Below are 23546 nucleotides of genomic sequence, written 5' to 3'. Positions count from 1 at the left end.
AGACAACCCACGTGGGCTCGAAGCCTCTGAGAATAGCGGCGGCATGGCCAAGGAGACCTGGTGCCCCAGGAGCCTCTGCCCCCGGTTTGCTTGAGAGGACACAGAGACAGTGAGGTAATGAGACTCGCCCGAGGCCCCAGGTGAGCCAGTGACAAAGCTATGAAGGCAAACCCAGGATCAGGTCTTTGTGTTGACCTTCACGATGACCTTCACCTTTCAGACTTTGATAACTTGCTTTCTACTTTCTGGAAAACAGATTTTACTTTAAAGGCAAAAAGCTTTTAGAACAGAGGGTCCCAAGCAGACACTAGTGACTGTCAGAGAAACAACCAGAAAACGAAACAAAACAAAACAAAACCTTCTGTGCCAACGGCTTTCCTCCCTTCAAATCCCACCCAGAGTCAGGATTTTGGGGCAGTCTCTACATAAAGTCCTCCAAAAACTGAGGGCTACATCAACGCATTTGTTTCATCTCAATTCCCTCCCCCTTATTTTCAGTTTCCACTTTTATTTGTACATTTTTACAGAAAGTCTTGGATCTAAAACAGTCACAACCATGGACGGAAGTGGGAAAGGAATCTGAGAATGAGTGAGTGAAAGGCATCATTACATCCACAACACAGGCACACTGATACATTCAGGCTTGAAAGGGTCTCCAGGTAACCAGGGAAAGAAGGGAAAGGCTTGGCTGGAGGGAGTAATGGGAGACAGGAGAGAGGGACACAGAGTTCCAACACCCAGTCCTTGGAAATGAAAGGCAGGGCTGTCATTGCTGAAGCTGGCATCTGTCAAAGTGAGGCCAGCCCCCATGCTTATGGTTTTCTGTCTCTCAATAGTGAACAAACACCCCCTATGGCTGGGTAGTCCCCCCATTTCTGGTTGGGCTCTACCCCTATAGTGAGCAAGGTTGTGGACTTCCCTTAGAGAAGGCTTCCCTACAGCACCAAAGCCAGTCCCCTGCAAAGCAGAAAGCGTGCAAACCCTTTTGGAAGTGCAGTCTTGTTTAGAATCTAGGATTCAGTCCTTCCCAAACAGGATCGCACCCAGAACATCTCCCAGTGAATGCGCCATCCATTCTCAATCCCATGAGAACCCATATGCTTTTGATGAAGCCATCTGCTTCACCAACTGACAAGAGAAAGAAGATTCCAGTTCTCTGAAACTTGTTCCCATCTTAAACGACCATTAAAACATTTCAGAACCTGATCTGCTCCCACCACCAGTGCATGCACGGCTACAAATGATGTTTGCAGGAAAGAAAAAAAAGAAAGAAAGAAAAGCATTGACCCTGTGCCTTGGTTAATGGTTATATGCTCTTTGCTCCACATGGTTTGCTCATTCCATCACCTCTGGGAATAATCGAGAGGGATTAAGAGTGCCTTTTGCAAAACTGGCTTTGGACAAAAGGAAGGAAGCCTGAGAATGGGTAAGTTAAGGAGCCAACCTCCGTGAGGGACCCGAATGATAGAAGAGGAGAATCCCACGTGCTGAAGCTGGATAGGGACGGTCCTGTTTGGTGGCCAAGATGACCTCCCACTTGCGATTGTCCTTTCAGCAACAAGGCCCAGGCACCACATGCCTGCTGCTCCAGGATCATTTGAACAGCACATAACTTATATGATACATCATGTCTGCAAATCACTTGGCAATTTCTTTGCCGCCCTTAATATACCATGAGGTAAAGTGTTATCACTATCCTCATTTTGTGGATGAGGAAGTTCAAGTATGGAGAAGACACAGTGCCCAGAGTCACAAATCATTGGAGGGCAGAGCTGAAAGAAACTTTACAGTAACTGTGTTAGAGAAGTGTAGCTTAATTAGTGAGTTACTCTGGCTTCCGTGCTCTTACACCTACAATTAGATTGAGATAGCACTTAAAAAGAAGAAGAAGAAGAAAAAGAAGAAGAAGAAGAAGAAGAAGAAGAAGAAGAAGAAGAAGAAAAAGAAGAAGAAGAAGAAAAAGAAGAAGAAGAAGAAGAAGAAGAAGAAGAAGAAGAAGAAGAAGAAAAAGAAGAAGAAGAAGAAGAAGAAGAAGAAGAAGAAGAAGAAGAAAAAGAAGAAGAAGAAAAAGAAGAAGAAGAAGAAGAAGAAGAAGAAGAAGAAGAAGAAGAAGAAGAAAAAGAAGAAGAAGAAGAAAAAGAAGAAGAAGAAGAAGAAGAAGAAGAAGAAGAAGAAGAAGAAAAAAAAGGAAAGAACGTAGGAATCTTTTCCCTCTGTTCCACCCATCCCTAAGCTCTGGCACTGACCTTTTACAAAAGTCCCTTTGGCATCTTTAGGGGCTCAGAGCCCTGCTCTTCTCCTGCTATGAACACCGAGTTAACTCCATGCAGACCAGTGTGGTTCTGCAGCCTTAGACTACACTCCTAGCCCCAAGTGCCAACCCAAGACAACCACTCACCGTGTAGGTACTGGGGTCATCATGATGCCTCTGAGTGATGAAATTATAAACAATCCTTTTGTCTTTTTGGTACTTTATTTTTCTAATTCTCTACAATTTTCTATTATTCAGAAAAAATAATCCAATAGCCAATAATAAAGTAGTCTGAGAACTAACAATAATGTTTAAGAAACATTTTGCACCATGGAAGCATCAACGGAAAGAGTCCAAACGCAGCCCGCCAAGTTGACTGCTTTGAGACACCAGAATCTTTTATGTCCATCAGCTCAAGGGGACTTGTTTAAAAACCTGCCCCCTTACTCTGCCAGATACCAGCTAGAAGATAGCACAGAAGCCAACCTGGCTGGTATGCACCAATGACTTCTAAATATGGTGAAATCACCTCTTGATTCATCATATTGCCCTGGAAAGGGCTGGATTTGTCCACTGGGATGGTTGGCCCCTGGGGGAGGAGGAACACTTTCAGAAAAGCAGCTTCCCTTTAGTTGCAAGAATCAACCAAATAACCCACACAAACCACACCAAAGATGACCGGAGTGTATTTTCTTCTCGCTCCTTCCCCTCATATACTTAAAAAACAATTAACACTCTCAGAATAAGCCAGGGGAAGACAGAGTCCATGCCTCTGGGTGATGGGCTTGATTTCATTACTTTGAGTCTGACTCAGGTAGGCAGCTTTAGGGACCTAAGCAGCACATCCCCCGTTGAATCAGAACAACCACACGTGGTTCATTTCACACCTCTTATCATGACTGTGGAGGACTGTTAAGAGGTAGGGCCTATACTCAAGAATTTCAGGATATCGCCTTCCCTGACCAAAGGAAAGGCAAGCACTGTTAGGTGGAACCACACACCCCAACAAGAGAATATGCCAGAATGGGCTCCGAGGGTGGCATACGGACATGTGAACAAGGAAGGCTTTGTCTTGGCTGGGTGATGCTGAGTCTTCTTGACTTTGTGATCCCTGAAGCTGAAAGGATGTAAATTGTTGAAAGGCAGAGGGTTTCAGGAGGATTGAAGCTGGAATAGGCACATTTAAATATGTTTTAGATTTCAATGCCGGGAAGCCACGGACCTCCTTCTGAAGCCCACAGCCACAACAAATGAGGAAGGGGTTTGCTTGGAGAGTACGAGCCTCTCCAGAGACAAATTCCTTAACTATTTTAATTGATTGACTATTTTAAGTTGATGCAGAAGGAAAGAGGAAGGGAGCAAGGAGGAAAATGAAACATAAAGAAACCAAAGCTCCCAAAATGGGGAGAGAAAGAAATAGGACCTCTTTCCAGGCAGACACCTCACTTGTCTGAATCCCCAATCTCATAGGGTAAGGAAGGAAATGAAATCTGAAAGCCCCATGCTTAAGGCTAATTCACATGGAGCTCAAAACACATACATGGTCATAGACCTTGCATGCACACTGGTAAGGAATCTGAACTTCACCTGGGGTCGGGGCTGGGACTTTTATGAAGCTGCCGACCCTAAATCCCATCAGTAGGTTGGGTTCCACTTTGATTTGGAGTTAGCAGAGGCTCTCTTTTCCTTCCCCCACCCCCCTTCCCTTCTTCTTTAGCCACACCAGAGCCTCACTAATAGCGTGGGGACGGCGGGTCTTAACTTGGATCCCTACACTGGAGGGATTGAGCCCCTCCCCGGCCTCCGCCTCCCCGGTCCCCCACCCCTGGGCAAGGATTTGCCATCTGTATGGGGCTTTATTGGCCCCAAGCAGGATCAGACCTCAGAGTGTATCTGTTCCTATCTGGCCCCACTACCAAAGTAGCTCAAAGCCTCTGTTCTACTGATGGCAAGTTAAGCCCAGGTGGTTTACTTCTTTCTTAGGAGTCTCTTAACATTTCAGGAAGGCTTCAAAGGGACACAATAAGCTGTATTAAGGGTCAATCACAAAGATTAGTAGCTGGAAAGAGTGGATGATCCATTTATGGCAAGCATGGGATAAAAAAAAAAGGAGGTATAAATAGTCACAGGTCAGCGAGGCAGTGTCCTCAAACACAGTTACTCAAGAAAAATTTAAATAACTGATAGCAAGTGGCCCCTTGTAGAATTTCTTTCTCCATTTTCCTGCACCTGGGAAACAGCTGGTCACAGACAGGCCCTCTGCTCCAAACAGACGCTCATGGACACCTGCCTCTCCCTGCTCAGCAGAGCCCACTCAAGATGCTTGGAAGAAAGACACGAAGCCTCTCAATCTGGGATGCTTCTCACTTTTCCCTCAAGCCCTAGCATGCCTTTCCCTTAAGGGGGAAATCTAGCTTTCCAAGAAAAAGAAATTTTTAATTCTGTATACAATAGAAAAGTTAGGGTTTCCCAAAAATGATTTCTCTTCTCATGGAATTAATCCTTTATTAAAAAAAATCATTTGAAGCCCAATTGGAAGAGAATAGCGTTTCCTGCTCCACACCTCACCCCTCATCTCTCAGCATACCCATACAAGGGGCACGCGCACATGAGACCTTTTGCAGAAGCTGACCAGTGTCGCTGGGAAGGAAGCCTTGAGTAGCACACCCACAACCGTGTCCAGGTACATACTGACAAAAACACACAGAAAATGCACCAGGGAGCTACACATATACAGAGACCCACATTCAGGCCCATTCATGCACATGGGATGTCTTAACTGGATGTGAATCACTCACACACAGTCAAAAAGAGCAGATGAGGGGACAGGCAGGACTCATAGCCTGGCGGATGGAAGAGGGAGAGGTGGTTAGTAGATGAGAAGTGGGGACTGGTAGGAAGACAGATCAGGAGACAGGTCGATGAAACAGGTACATGGGTGGGAAAGAAGGCTGTTGAGCTGTTGGCAAAGCGCCCAAAGCATATCTATTTGTGAAGCAACTGAATTCTCAGCTACATGGTTGACCCATGGCTGTACAGCTCGGGGATTCACTCCTTGCCTCCCTGGGGCTGCTCAGCCCCAGCAGGGTCACTGAGGTGACTGTCAGCTGCTCCTGCCCACTCTTCCCGGCAGACTCTTGTCCCTACAGCTTCCACGACTCTGGCTGACATGGTAGTTCGCCAACACCTGCAGGGCCAGTGTGCTCGAACGAGCCTGAGACGTCGGGCTGGATTTATGCCACCTCTGTTTGGGGGCTAGCCACTAAGATGGCTATTTGGGGATGCATGGCCTTGAATACCAAGAGGGAAAGGAAGAAGATGGAAAGAGTCTGGAGTTCGCCATTAATTTACACAATATCATACAAACTTGAGCCCACGGAGCATGGAGATGCTCTCTCTGCACGTGACCCATTTTCTTTCATCTGTACAGAGGTCGCCCCCAGGAGAGGGGTGGATGTCCAGTGACAAAGGACAGCTTCCATGATGGGGAGTGAAGATCTGGTTTGGTACGTACTTGTACAACAGCAACAGAGGCAATGTTCCTTCTCCCTCCTGAACCATGTTCCCCCTCTTCTCTCATGGCTTTGTGCCCAGCTTTGTCTTGAACTTCCAGATTTAGAGGACTAAATCCCGTGGCATCCCAGAACTGTGATGTGAAGGACCACCGGGCCCTCTGCCCAGTGATTTTGTTCTCAGTTCTGCCCTCTGGGAATTTCAGCTGCACTACAAATAATAGAAAATGCAACACAAACAATAAAACCCCACACTCAGAAAACACCCACCACACGTACACACTCCAGGGATCTGAAACTACAGAATGGGCACCCACACTGGCCTGCCCCTCATTATTCCTCCTAGGTCTCGGGACTCCGCCCTGGCCCATGAAACCACCACAAACGATAGAGACAACAGTCATAATGAAGTCTTTCCATTTTAAAAGGTGAAAAGGAAAAAAGGAAACCACCAAAAGTAGCCACACACACACACACACACACACACACACACACACACGCACGCACACACGCACACATCACAGCATTACTCCAAGGCTCCAATCTGCCCAGGGAGTGCAGGTGGGGTCGGGGGTAGGGCGGCCTCTTGTTTAACTGGATGTAAGGCAGCTGGAAGGTAAGACTGGGTTTTCTGAGCATCCACTGAAGTGTCCTTTTATTGACGTGGATCTTGCCCCTCAGCACGTTGTTCTCTCCCCCTTCCCACCTCTGTAACTTTGTCCAAAAGTTTGGCAACAAAGAGAAAACTTCCTTCTCAGTCTGTTTTCTCTTCCACTTCTTGTGTGTTGCTGGTGGGCCAGGAAGGGAATCAGAACAGGACGATCAGGAGAAGTGATCTGCAAATGACGTCAAAGATGTGGTTACATTCTATGAACTAAGGGCTTTGTTTCTCTGCAACACGATCGGCGTTGGGGTGGTGTCCTCACGGCTGGCCCAATGGATGGTACCTCCTTCTCTACATCCGTGCCGCTTCAGACCACTGGCACTGTCCTTTCCCAGCCCACCACCCCATCCTCGTGAGTGATGGGATCAGGACGCTATCACAAGTGGTGATGTTCGCTCTGTCTTCAAAAAACCGTGGAGCCAAAAGTTAAGAAATGATGGAAGAGCCACGTGACGGGGACGCTTTCCCCATCTCAGTGATGAGGCAACACAAAGTCCGACGAGATGCGGGTGCCTGAGCCAACTCAACTCTACCTTGGCACTGGCATCATCTTGAGTTAGTTTTGTTTTATATATGTATATTATATATATATTTATATATATATATATATATGTATGGGTTTGTTTTTTTAGCACACTGTCCCATTCTCGGGTCTGGATTTAGGGCAGTTGGTCCTCGGGACAGGTTGGACAGAAGGGGCCAAGGTACAGAAGAATCCCGAGATTAGTGTGAGGCCCAGGCCCCCCCATGCACAGAACATGGACCATCCGTATCCATGGCTGATGTCATCGGGGAGTCCATACAGGTAGCGTGGGTAGCGTGACAGCTCAAAGTTGATTCCAGCCACACAGGTGCACAGTGATATGATGCAGAAAGTTCCTGGAGGGCAAGGCAAGGAACATGGGGTGGGGTGGGGTGGGGTGAGGGAGAGGGAAAGAGAAAGGGAAGAGGGAAAGGGGAGAGAGAGGGAGAGAGAAAGAGAGAAGTGAGGTTGACAGCATTTTTCCATTTTCTTGAGTAGGCAAGGTGAAAAGACGCAGATATAAGCCACCAAGATCCGTAGCTGGAAATATTCACGGAGAGGAGAAAAGTGTCAAGAGATCATGGCTTCCTCACTCCCCAATAATTGCCCGGTCTTGGAACAACTTGGGAAGTCTTGCCTGTGGGAAAATACTAAATAAGCTTCTCAGTAGAGTCTCATGTGGGGTATGGTGAGGCGAAAGAGTATTCAACTCATTTTTCTAAAGCATTGAAAATTCACCGTCTTTCTTGGGAGACACAGAAAACACACCCCACCCTCCCACCCGCTACTTATTTACAGAGAAAAACAACGTCTATTCTTTCCTATATAAAACATTCCTATACGACATTGGGTTTTCTTTTAACCCATTCACCAACAAGTCACCCCAATCCTGGGAGCCCTTTTCCTTTTCCTGTAAGACAGCATCTCCCAAAGTTGGAACACCGACCCTCTGAGATATTCCTTTACAAAGGAGCAGCAGAGTCAAAACCTCTCGGAAACTCTGTATGTGACTTCTCACCACGAAGATGTATAACCCACGGTAGCATAAGCTCATGCACCTATGAGTCTTATGAGTATTTGACAGACTTAATGATGGGAACTCCTCTTTTTAAAAAATTACTCCTGGAGCGCCTGGGTGGCTCAGTCAGTTAAGCGGCTGACTTTAGCTCAGGTCATGATCTCACGGTCCGTGAGTTCGAGCCCCGCGTCGGGCTCTGTGCTGACAGCTCAGAGCCTGGAGCCTGTTTCAGATTCTGTGTCTCCCTCTCTCTGACCCTCCCCCGTTCATGCTGTGTCTCTCTCTGTCTCAAAAATAAATAAATGTTAAAAAAATTTTAAAAAATAAAAAATTACTCCTACTAACCTTCAATGAGAAGGCTGCTATAAGAGAGAAAATGTTATAAAAATGTTATAAAAATTAAAAAATTTTTAACCATTGGAGATATGTGGCAAACCCAAAATGAGTTCAAGAGCTTTTCTTGGAGCACCTGGGGGGCTCGGGTGGTTAAATGGTTACGCGTCTGACTCTTGGTTTCGGCTCAGGTCATGGTTTGTGAGTTCAATCCCTGCGTCAGGCTCTGAGCTGCCAGTGCAGAGCCTGCTTGGGATTCTCTCCCCCAGGCCTTCCCCCATTCTCTCTCTTTCTCACTCTCAAAATAAATAAACTTAAAAAAAAAAAGGTTTTCTCGATATTGGCTGCGTCTCACGTTTCTTCTGTCAGCAACTGATATGACGGCAATGGCCTGTGAAGTTTGAGAAGGCTGGGTTGGGTCAGTAGAAGAAAGAAAAGGGAGAAGCCTATTTTTTAGGGGGCGGGGACAAGAGGAGGGGCATTATATTTATATTTATTACGAGACCTCTTGCTTCCTGATGGCCAAGTTTCCTTAAGATCCAACTTTTTTCCTCCAGGCCTCAGGCCCATGAGCTTATGATAATTTCAGCGGTCATAGTGACAGTCGCTGTACCTAACATTTATTAAGTGTGTGTGCTAGGAACTGTGTTGAGTGCTGAAACACGTATGGAAACTTTAATTCTCTAAATAAATCTATGCAGGTCACATTATTATCCCTATTTTGTCTCTGTCCCTATTTGATGGAAGAAATTGAGGCTCAGAGAGGTTAAGCCATCGGTCTAAAATCACACAGCTAGTAACTGGTGGAGCTGGGCTGTAAGCTCAGGCAGGCTAGTTCCTGAGTCTGTGGTCTTATCCTTCATGCTTAGATGGGTGCCGTACAAGGTGGTCCCTCCTGTGTGCACGTGGGTTCAAGATGAATTCTCTATCACTCAGTCTGGGATAGGGCAGTTTGGAGTCTTGGGTGGCTTATTAAAGCAGACTGCTGGGCCCTACCCCAGAGCTTCTGGTGAGTAGGTCTGGGTAGCACCTGAGAATTTAGACTTTTAACAAGCTCTTGGGTGATGCTGATGCTGCCGGTCCAGTGACTACACTTTGGGACCACTGAGTTAGAAAAAGGTTTTAGTAGAGAAAGACAAAACTTAATAGTCCAACATTCAGAGAACAGAGAAAAAAAGACAAATGGGCAATAAATGTGAAAAATGCCCAATTGTGCCAATAATCAGAGACTTGGAAAATAAAGACATAGTAACAGAAGATAATCGAATCGGTGGCGTTTGGGTTTTCATCTTGTTTTTTTAATGATTATTTCCAAACCTAGTGAGGAAGCAGCAAAATGGACCATCCCATAGACTCTGGGGGAGATGTAAGCTGGTGTTTCCTTACAGGAAAGTGATCCTCAAAATATTCATACATTTGACCTAGTGACTTCCTTCTAGATTAAGAAAGGAATACCACCTGGGAACAAAGATTTAAATACAAAGATGTGCACGTGGCGAAGGGTGGCACTGAGACGTGGCAGTTGGAGGGGCCAAAGTGAGCCTCAGATCCGCGGTGAACACTGCTTTTTGGGCTGAGAGGTCTGAACATTAGGCCGAGTGAAAGAAGGTGTTGAGGCACTTTGGTGGCTCCGATCTGCATTCCCAAAGACTGCGAAGGAGCCTGCTACAAGGACCTGGAAGAAGGGAGATGGGGGCTGGCATGGAGGGAGGAGGGCACAGTGAATACCTGTTCAGTGAACACTCCTTCTAGAGACCACGTAAAGTGATGTGTCAGGGGGGACCTGGGCTCAGGAGCCCCAGAAATAAAATGCGTGCATATGTGTGCCTGTGCAGTGTTTCTGTGTATGTATATGTGCATGCACGTGCATGCATTTGTGCACAGTGTGTGTATGGGATTGTGCACACGTGTGCATGTGTAGTGACAGCCACTGTGTACAAACACGTGTGGCAGCATCATTACCTGGTAGAGCAGGGGTCCCAAACTTCAGGGAGTTGACAAAGCAACCCAGTCTCTCCTGCTGTGCACTGGGGCTCAGATGGAATTCTATGATAATATCTACACGGACTAGGTCTCACCTCGGTCCTGCTGAGTTGGCATGTCTTGGGGAAGAGGATGGGAAACTTTTGGTTCGTCAGGTGACTTCCGTTGACCAGGCTGGTGGGACCCTTGGGTTAGGGCAGAGGGCCTTTGTGTAACCTTGAGACAGAGCCAGCCAGGTGAGGGGAAGAGGAGAGGTGGTCCAGAAGGAAGGGGGCAGCCTGTGGGGCAGGGCCAACGAGAGGGTGACAACCTGGAAATGCAAGAACTAAAGAAAAGCTGCGTGTGACACCAGTTTCAAATAATCCAAATGCCAACAAACCAGAGCTGGCCTTCTGTGCCTCAAGAAGGCTTCTTTTACTGCCTGGCTTGCGAAACTGAGTGTGCATGGATACAATTTGCTAAAACTTAGATTAAGGACAGGAAAAGTGTGTGTGTGTGTGTGTGTGTGTGTGTGTGTGTGTGTGTGCGCACGTGCATGCATGTGTGCTCAGTTCAAATCTGAGCTGCCGTTGAGATGGCGAGGCACTTGGAACCATGGATCTGGAGCCTGATAGAAAGTTCTGAGCTAGAGATGTGGATTGAATCATCATCTTATAAACTGAAGCTCTGTGTGTGAGGAGGTCACCCACTGATTTTATATGAAATCTACAAGATGCTGTAAAAAAATGGAGACACTCCTTATCATCAAAAGGTACACTATCTTCCCGATTAAATCCAGTGATTTGTTCTGGGGGAGAAGGTTGACCTCGAGTAGTTTTGATCTTCCTGAGTTGCCAGTAGCTGAAAAATGTTGATACACGCTGTTTTAATGGTGTATTCTGCAAGTACAGTGGACAGGACACAAAGGATGTGGTTGATACGTTGAGAGTAAAGAGCTTAGGTCTGTGTGGAGCTAATTACCAATTGGAAATGGCCCAGCCTGTGGATAGCATACATCTTGTTGGGTTACGTTAATGGAGTTAATAGGGGATCTTCTAGCCTTAACTTCCTATCCGCTCTTCTGTGACTTTGGAACCTTTTAAAATTTCTGTTTGTTAGTGCTTGTCCATATTGCCCTTGACGGGAGAAAACTTCTAGGGGTCTCACGAAAGAGGGCCCTTTGAGCAACCATCTAAGCGACTTGTTAGGAAACTGTGTGTGAAAAAGAGGCAAGACTGGAAACAGGTTGTTTCCACATAAGGCTACTGTTTTCTGTTACAATCAAGAACTTAATCATTTTTACATATCTTTGTACTTGTAAATTCAAATTTGAAAATGTGCATTAGTAATTACGAATGGATATTCACATGTACATGGCAGGTCCTCCATCAATGGACTGAATGATGTGCTGCCCTTGTTCCTCAGCCTAACAACAGACTTTGACAAACACCCACTGAGTCCCTTGAGTCCCAGAGAGTAGAGGAGATGGGGACAAAGGTGGCCGAGCACCCTAACTGTCCCAGTTTTATCAGATGATGAACTAAACTCTCAGACCTGTAAACTGGCGACTAACTGGTGAGTGTAGGGTGCAGACCCCACCCCACCCCCGCCACCCCCACAGCTCTCTGGGGTTCTCTGCAGAGTGAAGACAGATTCTGAAGGGTCCTGCTGGAAACCATGGATGGCAGTGGATAGGACGGCCTCCCCTCATTTACCCAAAGTACAGTGTGAGGTCCTCCCATCCCCCACAGCAGTAGACTGGAGCCTCTGGGGCTAGGTCTTTTGAACGTGTCATTTTGTTCCTCATGAGCACTTATTGAGAGATAGGCGAGGATCCAAGAAATAACGCAGCATCACATCTTCTTAGTAATCCCCCCCCCCCCCCGCCCGTGGTTTGGGGTTTGGGCCTAATTCCAATCAGATTCCTAGACTAACTGCAGTCAGAACAGAGCAGTTAAATGAAAAGAACTTTGCCCCAAGCTCTTCCCTCTGGAGCCAGGCTCTGCTGTGTGCTCCAGACCTGGCTGTAAGAAACATCAGGTGGAAAGCAGGCCAGGGAGGCAGGGACAGTGCCCATATGATTGTCACGTCTCGGTGACGGCAGGCCTGGTGTGGGAGCGGGAGGGGGGCATCCCTGTGGCTGTGGGCTCTGTGACGTAACACAGCTCATCAGCAAGTATTTGTTGAACTGTGTTTATGCTAGATGATAAAAAGGAGAATAAGATATGATCCCTGTTCTTAAGAATCTTTAAATCTAAACTAAAAGAGATTTTTTTAAACAAGCTTCTCATCTAGTCGGCGATAGAATTGAGGATGCTGTGACCACAGAACCGGACCCAGAGGCTGCAGTTTAGAGCCAGCTCTGGGCCTCTACCTGCCCCCGCTTCCAGCAGGAAGATGGGAAGCGGAGCAGATGACTCTGAGGTTCCCCCCCCCCCCCACACCCAGCCGTCTTTAGGAAGAGGAGGAATACCCAGTAGTGGGTGGTTAGGGTCAATCAATCTCTGACAGAGACAATCAAGCTGGGCCAGGGAAGGTTTCCCAGGCAAAGAACAGAATTCCCACAGGCAGTACACAGAAGTGGGGGGCCTCACCTGGTCTGGAGAGTGTCCCTCCTTTGCCCTCAGTGCCCTCCTTGCCCCGGGTCTCTATGCAGAGATGACAAGGCAGGCCCGTGTGCCCCTGTCACAGAGCTTCTCACTTCCCAAATGCTCACTGCTCTAGCCTTGTCCGGCCTCCATCATTTCTCACGTGAGCGGCCGTAACAAGTCACTGCCATCTTGCCTTCTGTTCTTGCCCCCATAGAGCAGTGATATTTTAAAAATGTAATCAAATCATAATTCTCTCCCCTGCTTAAAACCCTCCAATAGCTTCCTATCACACTCAGAATACAAACCCAACTCCTTACCCTGACCATAGAACCTTATCTCAGTAGACCCTGCCTCCCCATCTGGCCTCATTTCTCACCTTGACCCCCACACTCTAGCCACAGAAAAGAGCATTCTGTGTCTCAAACTAGCTAACTGTCTACCCACCCCAGGGACTTTGCACTTGCTGTTCTCTCATCTGGGACGCCCTTTTTCTAGCTCTTCTCAGATCTCAAATGTCATCCCCTCAGAGAGATCCTCCCTGGCCTCCTTCTAAAATTGTGCCTCCCCAGTGGTTTTCCAGCTGTGCCCCATGGAGGTTCTCAGGAGAGGGAGAGAGAGTAGAAGAGGATCCAGCCCTCTCTCCTCTCTTTGGCCAGAATAGCCCTGCTTTGATGTGAGTCCATGTGAAATTCCATTTGAAGAAAGGAGTCCAGTGATTTCAGCATTTCTGAAAAGCACTGGGCTTATCCATTCACAAGGGGGCCTCAAGGTATGTCATTACAGGGACTAAGCTTTGGACAGCAAAGTCCGATGGCTGCCCCTGTAGTTGCAAGTCTATGCCTTTGGCGGCAGAAGCTAATAGGTCTCCGCTCTCATCGCTGCTGGCCCTGGAAGGGACCTCCAACTCCTACTCAGCCCCGCCCTCCAGGCAGCCAGCCCCGACTCGCCAGCTGGTTGGAAGAGAAATGAACTCTAATTACCCCTCTCTGTGCCAGGACCCTCATTCGCAAGGACCCGGAGTTCAGGAAGTCCAGCTAGAAGAGAAGCCACCACCCCCTGGAACCCTGAGAACCCGCGCTTGAAGACCCCTGGCGTGGAGGGAACACTCTCCAGTCCTCTCTCGTGTCCCTATTTGCAAACCCCACCTGGAAAGGAGGGCCAACAGGTGGGAGGAACTACGTAAACATCATGTTTTAATGACCATTCCCACCTGAAGCCCCTTCAGGACTCACGACCACCTTGTAACCCCCGGCCCCGCCCTGGTCGCACCTGCCTGTGTCCTGTCAGCCCCCGGTAGGCCGAGGACAGGGCCTGCTGCCCGCCCCGTCCCCCATCCCCTTGGCTCCAGGCGCAGCTGAGACTTGAGTGGGGGCGAGGGAGGAGACGGCTTCCGCCCGGCCTGCCAACACCAAACACAGCTTCCCCATCCACCTCCTCCACATGGCTGCCATCTCTAATTAGCACTCCCTGCATTGCCAGATATTAGATTCCAGTCTCCCTGCACCCCGCCCCCCAACCCTGAGCTTCAGTTTCTCTGTTGGACAACTTCCCCTTGCTTGACATCTTTTCCCTGGGTCTCCGAGCTGCCTCTTGATCCCAGCTCCATGCCACCTGTCTGTCCCTCAGAGGGACTTCTCCTCCTCTAGTCTTTGTACACTCGAGGTTCCCAGCTCCCCTCTTCTGCCAAGTCCCTCCTTCTGGCAACTTCACCCTCGTCTCCAACTTCAGCTACCACCAGGACACGACCGATTCATAGGATTATGTGATTTTATGTGACACCCTGTACTATGTCATTATGTGTCCCCAACCCCAGGGACACAGTATGGATGGTCAAGGTATTCCCTGGCTACAGGTTTCCAGCCCAAGTTCCCGTAAGCTCCTGACTTCTTTATTCTTTGGAAGCCTTGCTTCCCTAGTAGGGTGACCACCCATCCTAGTTTGCCTGGGAGTCGGCGGGGACGGGGGTGTGTCCCTGGAATGTGGGATTTTTATCCTCAAACCAGAAAGTCCTGGGCTAAGTGGGACACATCAGTCACCCTTCCTACAGGCTCCCTCACAGTCCTCCCCACTCAGGTGCCAATCAGTGATACTGCAGCAATGACACAAAGTAATCCTTGCTTGTCAATTCAATTAGACATAATGCCTTCACCCAGCGCAAGGACGGAGACTCCGATGCCTGGAATGTGTTGCTAATGCTAAAAAACACCATGCTGGGATTGCATTGTTTGGGGTTGGGGGCTGGCAGCTAAGTCTGTCACCCTGAAATGTTGCCCAGGAACACTTAATCAGCAGCCCAATAATGGTCCCATCCCAGCACCACCTTAAAGTTCAATTATTTTTAAGCGGCTCTTCAGAGTTCTGGTGGAAGCTTCCTGCTCAGCGCACCCTGGAGCACGGATGGCAGGTGTGTAGGGTGTGACCTGGGCCTCCCTGTGTGGCGTCTGCTGTGTTAGCACACACGGGCAGGGAGGGGAGGATGTGTGTCTCTGCCTCCCTGTAGGGACCGTCAGAGATGTCACGGTAGTAATGCCACAGCAATGGACCTGTGTAGAAATAGCATCAAAACTGAGGCCTCAGATTAGGCAGCAGCAAAGCTCTTATTAATTCAAGAGGCCACGAGCCAGGAAACTGAGGGCCTCGAGAAGGTTCTCCCAGGAATCCAGGGCAGTTACATATTCGGTGCACAGGCACCTTCCCAAATGTCTATTCCTTATGGGGCCAAGTGGTACCCAAAACTTCACTGGGCATAATTTCTGCAGCTTTCTGGGGCAGGAGATCCATCTGCGTGACATTTTATGCTCCTGGGAATGAGGAATGACGTCTGTGTATCCCCAGCCCCCCCACGTTCCCGTGTGGCTTCGTGGCCAAAGAGCCCCTGGTCTGACCCGAGCCCACTAGCTTGCTGCAAAGTGGTGACTGCAGACGTGCCCTTGTGGGCGTGCAGGTCAGGGACATCTGGGGAGCAGCCCAAGTCCTCCCTCAGACACTCTCCCGTGAGCCCCTCTCTGATCTTTAAAACCATAAAGAAGCAAATCAGCAAACAGAAAAAGGATCCCTCCTCCTCCAGCAGCAGCGAATGCACCCTAGGAAGCTGGTGTCCACTAAACCCTTCCTTTGCAGAGATTAAATGCCTCGGCAGCATTGAGCTCTCAAGAGCTCTTTATAGCTTTGCTCAGACCTGCACGGAATATAAATTACTGTTGAATTATACACCATCGCATCAGCAGCAGCCAACAGGCAGGTCACGTGGGGTTTTCCATCCAGGGTGCCTTAGGGGTTCGTTGGGATGAGGCATGGAGTGGTGACAGGCCCCCGAGAACACACTGTGAGGCATGGCGCCCTGAGTTCGGACACAACCATCCGTCATTCTGGAAGCTCTGCAAACGCTCCAGGCAGAGACACTGCAGGCGTGCCACCACACCCCCACCCTCCCGGGCAAGCAGCGTGTGTGTTCCCGGGGTCATGCCTACGTGCTACAAGGCTGTTCTCTGGGCATAATCATGCCACGGTAATGCAACATCCCCAGCTCAAGCACTGAAAGGGACTGGCCCGTGCATACAGGTTGGCATCGGTTCTAAAGACAATGCTTCCAGATTCCTAACATAGAACCTGGAGTCTTATGCTTTGGTTTTTGCATATCCACAGGGTGGCCTCCAAATCTGGAAGCGCTGGTGTCACGGACCGAATTGTGTCCTTGCAAACTTTGTACATTAAAGACCTGGCCCCTGTGCCTCAGGATGTGACTATATCTGAGACAGGGCTGTTAAAGAGCTAATAAAGGTAAAATGAGGCTGTTAGGGTGGCCCCTAATGCCAACTGACTAGTGTCCTTACAAGAAAAGATTAGGACATACAAAGAGACACCAGCCAGCTGTGTGCACAGAGGGAAGGCCACGTGAAGGGGCAAGCAAGAGGGTGGCCGTGTGAGAGAAAGAGGCCTCAGAGGAGACAACACCACTGATGCCCTGATCTTGGACTTTCAGCCTCCAGGACTGTGGGAAGATAAATTTCTCTTGTTTAAGCCCCCCAGTCTGTGGAATTTTATCTTGGCGGCCCTAGCAATCTAATGCAACAGGTGAATACATAATAAGTGGCTTATTACCATATCATTACAATCCATGTTTCCAGACTTTATAGTCACCCTGTAGCTAAAACAGGCATCTCAACATAGCCCTATAAAACAACAGGTGCTGGGCATCTTCTGGTTTTTTGCCCCCACCTCATCTTCCTCACCTATGTTATCTGTGCTCACTCTCACTCAATACCCACCAATCCATTTATTCTTTTGGGTGTAGATTTAGATTTGATCTTAAGAGCCATGGCTCTTGTGGCCTCTACGCCAAGGACGGAGCCTTTGCAAACTTGGGCAAATATCTAAAGGGCTGAACAAACGGAAGAGGCCGTTGGTGGATGTCCACATGCTTTTTGTGGTGGGAATTTACTGAGATCAAAGAACCTCTGTCCATTGACCTTGATTGGAGACAGACATTTCCGCTGTCCTCCCAGTCTACCCAGAGTCCACATAGCCACTCCTGATGGTCCAAGCCAAGTCCCGTCTCCCAAGAAGCCTTCCCTGAACATGCCTAGCATTAAGATTATTCGCATTTTTTCTGGTCTGGAACAGGCAACCTGACAATTATAGGGTCCCCCCTCTTGTTCTTCGTTCTAGTTTGTGTTCAGCTAGATTGTCATTTTCTCCAGAAGTGGTGGGTAGTGATGTCTCTTGCATTACACACAGCACCAAGCATGAAACTCCATGTCACTGGGAGAAATGGACTTCCAGGCTATAGGGCTTTCCAGTGAAAATATGGGCTTTGAAACCTAGAGGGGAAGGAAGGCGACACCATGCCCGGTCCTCCCACCCTTCATCCTCCCATACCGTTCTGCGATGGCTGAGGGGTTTGCGCACCCACGCATGTGCTCACCTACCCCTGTTTCAGTGGGCACCTTGGGTTTCAGGAAGCGTTTTTGTATTCACAGAAATTCAGCATTGGAATAATACACTCTCTGCAGGATTATTTTGAAAAGCGATAATAATAAAAGTGAAAAGGCTTACAGAAGTTAAAATTGCTTTCTATATGTAAGGTATAATATTAGAAATGGAAGGCTTTAAGTGAGGGTGAAGAAAAATCGTCCTGGAGGACGAGAAAAAAAATGTGACTGCTGTTTCAATCTCCATCACCCACTCCATTTCCCCCCAGCCCTGCTCCAGGGTAAATACTACACCAGGAAAAAACGGCCCTTGACAGAAACCAGAAGAAGAGCTCATTCAGGACTCTTCATTCCATGGACTTGGTTAAACCAGAACCATGGCATTTGGAAGATCTCAGAATACATTTCTGAGAAGGACCATCCTCAGAGGGGGCTCAGAGAGGTTACGGCAGCCAGCAGAGGTCACGTGACAACCTTGGTGGGTTTGCAAAGCAGCTTGTAAGCCTGTGGCTCAACCAGGATGGGTAAAAGGGAGCAACCCTGATAGCAGTGTTGGGATCACTATTTAACAGGAGTTGGGGACCTTTTACAGGTGCCACAAAGCTTCTGATCTGGTTCCTCTGGAACACAGAGGTGGCATCTACAGTTATCCAACACTTATTCATTAAACATCTACTATATAGTGGACTGTGAGAGCTATAGTTTTATTATTTTTAGTCTGCGTGACAATTTCCTTTCTTCCTTCTGTTAAAATCCACCACCATTTGTTCTCATGGGAAAGCCATGATTCATTCAGACATAAGCACCTGATATAAGCCAAATCTTGGGTGTTGTATCTTCTACTCCTCTTGAGGTTGTGATTACAGACATGTGCATATAGATGTGAATTATACATATATCTATATTTTGCCCACCTGCCCTTGGATATTTCATGCTTCATGGAGCAAAAAATTGGGAAGATCTGAGGTGGGTGGTCCGTGGAGAGCTATGAGCTTTCTATATGGCAGGCACATATCTACGGGTGAGAAAAGTCCTAGGAAGACAATGAATCAAGAGTACAACATCACATCTTTCTTAATGTGAATCTTTGGAGCTTCCTATCCATCTGGGTCTTGGTTCAGAGCTGAGAGTTGGTGGGATCCAACTGGCTTCCTGACTAAACTGAGAGTGGCATCTACAGCTGTGCAGAAAGGAACATTCTCAAGCTGTGAACAGTGAGCTTCCAAGAGTAAAGCCACTTAGCGCATGCCATCTTCCTGCCGCTGCTTCTCTTTTCTTTCCTTCTCTTTCTAGGCCAACTCTTTCTGATGAATGACAATGGTCCACAGAGCAAACTTGGAGAACCTCTAGGATGGAGGGCGATCTTGTCCTGAGTTTCTTGCTCGGGACAATGCTTGAAGGAATTCAAAACCTCCTAAAGGTCATCTCTGATTCCTGGTTGCTCTACTCATTGGTCTTCCAAAGTAGTACACGAGGCATTTGCAGAAAAAGCCACATCACCCCCCAGCGCCAGCATGAAGCCGGCACAAGTAGATGTATCGTTACCTACGAACTCCTGTCTTGGTGGTCTAAGGCTCTCCTGGCCCAGAGGTCCACCAAGGCAGCCTGCACCAGCTTCCCAGTAGGAGAACTGCAGCCAACAGGGGGTTATGCATGGTGGAAAGAGAACTCCACCAAGAATCAGAACATCTGAGTTCTGGTCTCCTCTCTGCCCATGAAGTGGGCAAATCACTTCACCTCTCTGGGCCATGATCCCTCAACCACACAATACAGAGGATGAAACCAGATCTCTACAGTCCTTCCAGTTAAGCGATTCCCTGACTCTTGGTATTGGGGTAAGAAGGTGCCCTTCTCTCTGAACTGCTCTAGGACTGGTTACCGGTTATTTTGTCACATGTGAGCCACTTGGAGAGAAGTTACTGCTTCTCACCTCCTGACATGCACAGAAGGGCTGGTGGATGAGACCATTAGATGTCATTACTCGACATCGATGTGCATATGAGGCTCTGCTCTAAATTGCCATGATTGTAAATGTGGAAGGATTGGGACCCAGCTGTTTAAGTGCCTGGAAGAAATTGGCTCCTGAAAGAAATCTCTCAGGCTTCTGCCCTATCTGATCCAAGCCAATGCCATGTTAATTAGGAGAGGAAGAGGCTTAGGGTGGGAGTCAGAAGATCAGGCAAGCCTGCCACATGGTGTGGTTTATGTTTCCATATGCCTGGTACATTTGTCAGCTGGCCCCGGCCTTTCTTTGAGATGATGTCACCTCATTGCTGGGTCACTGAACACATATATAGTTTCACATGGATCAAACACTGATATGTAATATTTATAATGTGGCAGGCATTGTTTCAAATGCTTTTAATGTTAGCTCTTTTAATCCTCAACGCAACTTTATGAGGTTTGGATAAGGGAAGTGAGGCATAGAGAAGTTAAGTAGATTGTGTAAGGTCACACAGCAAGGACGGGAGCCAGTACTTTCAAATCCACGCTTCTGACGCTTGTTATGTTGTCTCTCATTTCTCGTGCATGTGGATTGTCTCTGGAGCTGGACTGTAAGCACAGAAGCTTCTTCCCCAGTAGGGCTCTCTACTCGGTGGTGATTCATTCAATCAGACTTATTGACTAGATGATGAGATTGGGAGAGGAGCCCCTGTCATGACTAAGTGCAGCCCCAAGGAAGTTCTGGGTACCACACAGACTCACGGCTCAGGTAATAAACTCTTGTTGCTGAATTCTTCAGAGAACTTGGAAAACCTATCATAACCTGTCATACCATGGATTTTCTCCTTATCTGGGCCACTTAGAGGGGTGAGCTTCTGTGGAGGAACAGAGGTTTTCTATGAGGTGTAGGGTGGGCAGCTCAAGAAAGGCAACGAATCAAGATCACAGCATTAACTTTCTTTCAGTAAGACTCTTTGTACAAAACTTCCCAGTTGGCCAGAAACTAAACCCAGTGGACAGAGGAAGCTGGTGGCCAGAACGGGACCCGCAGGAGCTCAGTGTGGATCCCAGCCCGTCAAAGGGGCCTTCCCTCCCACCAGCATCTCCTGGCTCATGAACGGGTCTCAGCCTGGGCACCTCTTTTTCCTCTTTTCTCTTCGAGATTTGGAGAGTGATAATTACTCATCTTTGCTTGATGAATCCATACTCTAGTGAGGAAAGAGTCACAGGAAGGAGATTGACAGGGCAAAAACATGTCGGCTTTATAAGGCTAGCATGGCAACCGTGGCCACATTCAAGTGCACCTGTACCTTCCCTCAGGCTGACATTTTAGGATGATTTTCCTAGAGGAACATGGAGGTTTACAAAGCAGATACACTCACCTAGAAGTGTTGACTCACACTGGTGAGCCTCCTGATGCCAGCCTGGGCCTGGGGCCTCAACCCAGGAATTCTGCCCATATGGAGGAGCAAGCAGGGGCAGAGGACCCAGGTGGTGCTAAGGTCCCACAAGCTCAGCCTCTTGACCCAACCATACCAGAGAAGTCAGTCCCCTCTTCTCTTGGGACTTGAAGAGAGCCTTGAAAGGTAGCTTGTCCTCCTGAAGAGAGAAGCTTCCTACTTTATGGACCCTGATGGGAATGCTGAGATCAAAGGAAAGAACACTGTCCAACCTCCCCTTGGCCATACTAACTTAGGGACCAGAAGCAGCTGTGACCCAGGGGCTTCTGGGAAACATGACTGCAATGGAACTTGTCTGAAAATGTTAAGAGCTGAGCCCGAAGGGGTAGTTTCATTAAATGAAGTGTAGCCTGGAAAAGGGGCGGAATCTTTAAGAAGCTCCTAGGTTTTGTTAGGGGGGGAAGTGGGAAGGACACAGCTATTGGCATTCCTCTCTAGCCACGGCCAAAATTAGGGGATCAAATATCATACTAGACTTATATTTTACCTTCACATAAAGCAGCTTAAGCATTTTTAGATAAAGGGATTTTTTTCTTTTTGCTTCATTCACGACCGAGTTTAGTTACACAGAGATATATAAAAAACGGAAATGTATTAATGACATGTGAAATCCTAAACGAGAAGGGATAAAAACTTGGCATACTGCTTCTGGAAAGTGGCCAACTCTTAGTCTCTGTGCAGGCTCAGGTGATCGATGGCATGAAAGCCCTTTGAGGACAACAGTAAGGGCAAGTTGACTTGATTCTTCCTTCGGCCTCAATCACTACCTCCCCTTAAGGCTGCTCCTGAGTGTTCAGCACAGAAAAATCCTCTTTCTCTGTGCACCCACCGGCCCTCTGCTATGGCACTGGTCATCTGCCTCCACCACGGCCTGGGTGGCCATTAAGGACAGGAGCCATCCATGTTTTTGTATGTATATCCTGGGTGCTACTACATGACTAGCATTCAGTAGGCACTCAATTAATGTTTAGTGAGTTGAATTTAGTTTGTAAAGCAAATAATTAAGAAGTGCAATAGAGCTGTCTTCAAATATTTGAAGGACCTTTGGAGGAAGATGGTCCTGACTTTAACTTACATTACTTTAGCAGAAAGGACCCAAGTCCAAAAAGTCAAAGTTTGGAGAAAAAATATTAAGGTGTTTTTGTTTTGTTTTGTTTTACTTTAGAGAGAGAGACCGCATAAACAGGGAATAGGGACAGAGGGAGAGACAGAATCTTAAGCAGACTCCATGCTCAGTGTGAAGCCTGATGTGGGACTCGATCCCATGACCCTGGGATCATGACATGAACTGAAATCAAGAGTTGGATGTTCAATGGACTGAACCAGCCAAGTGCCCCTAAGGTTTAAAATAAGGAAGAGCTGGGGTGTCTGGGTGGCTCTGTTGGCTGAACATCTGACTCTCGATTTTGACTCAGGTCATGATCTCAAGGTCGTGAGATTGGGCCGAGCTTGCTAAAGATTCTCTCTCTGCCCCACCCCCACTTGCGCGCATGCTCTCTTTTAAATGAAATAAGAGCAAAATGACAACAGGAGGAGCCAATAAGGAAGCGGCCCCCTGCTACCATGGAGACTTTGACCCAGAGGGGAGACAGGAAATTATCTAGATTTCTGCTCCCAGGATACTCATAATGAGGTGAGTGCCATCAAAATGGTACAAAGTGATGTCTGAGTTCAGAGGCAGAGTCTGGTTTTAGTGAAGCTGATTCAGAAAGTTTTACCCTATGACCCAGCAATAGCACTGCTAGGAATTTACCCAAGGGATACAGGAGTGCTGATGCATAGGGGCACTTGTACCCCAATGTTTATAGCAGCACTTTCAACAATAGCCAAATTATGGAAAGAGCCTAAGTGTCCATCAACTGATGAATGGATAAAGAAATTGTGGTTTATATACACAATGGAATACTACATGACAATGAGAAAGAATGAAATATGGCCTTTTGTAGCAACGTGGATGGAACTGGAGAGTGTGATGCTAAGTGAAATAAGCCATACAGAGAAAGACAGATACCATATGGTTTCACTCTTATGTGGATCTTGAGAAACTTAACAGAAACCCATGGGGGAGGGGAAGGAAAAAAAAGAAAAAGGTTAGAGAGGGAGGGAGCCAAAACATAGGAGACTCTTAAAAACTGAGAACTGAGGGTTGATGGGGGGTGGGAGGGAGGGAAGGGTGGGTGAGGGGTACTGAGGAGGGCACCTGTTGGGATGAGCACTGGGTGTTGTATGGAAACCAATTTGACAATAAATTTCATATTAAAAAAAAAAGTTTCTAGAAGATGCTGAGTGCACACTGAGCCTCGAGGAAGTGGAGGCCATCGGCAGGCCTAGCAAGGTGGCCTGGAGGTGGACAACGG

General features: G+C 47.7%; 1 protein-coding gene across 2 annotated transcripts in view; it reads right to left on the bottom strand.

The window, feature by feature from the left end:
- Positions 1–2093: 2093 nt before the first annotated feature.
- The window catches only part of TMEM178B (transmembrane protein 178B), a 360015-nt gene continuing 338562 nt past the window's right edge, over positions 2094–23546 (bottom strand). Inside the window, exons 4-5 of one of the 2 annotated variants that reach the window (XR_007146876.1) lie at positions 5718–7306; positions 4134–4144 (exon numbers count right to left, since the gene is read on the bottom strand). Coding sequence is in view for 1 of the 2 variants with exons in the window: in XM_047832837.1 (XP_047688793.1) it covers positions 7056–7306 (251 nt within the window). In the remaining variant the exon portion in view is untranslated. Of the gene's footprint in view, positions 7307–23546 lie in introns of both variants that reach the window. The other variant, XM_047832837.1, reaches the window with a different exon arrangement.

Source organism: Prionailurus viverrinus, chromosome A2, assembly GCF_022837055.1.
Source record: "Prionailurus viverrinus isolate Anna chromosome A2, UM_Priviv_1.0, whole genome shotgun sequence".
Lineage (NCBI taxonomy): Eukaryota > Metazoa > Chordata > Mammalia > Carnivora > Felidae > Prionailurus > Prionailurus viverrinus.
Note: the sequence above shows the minus strand (reverse complement) of the source record. Positions and strands in the feature narration are given on the sequence as shown.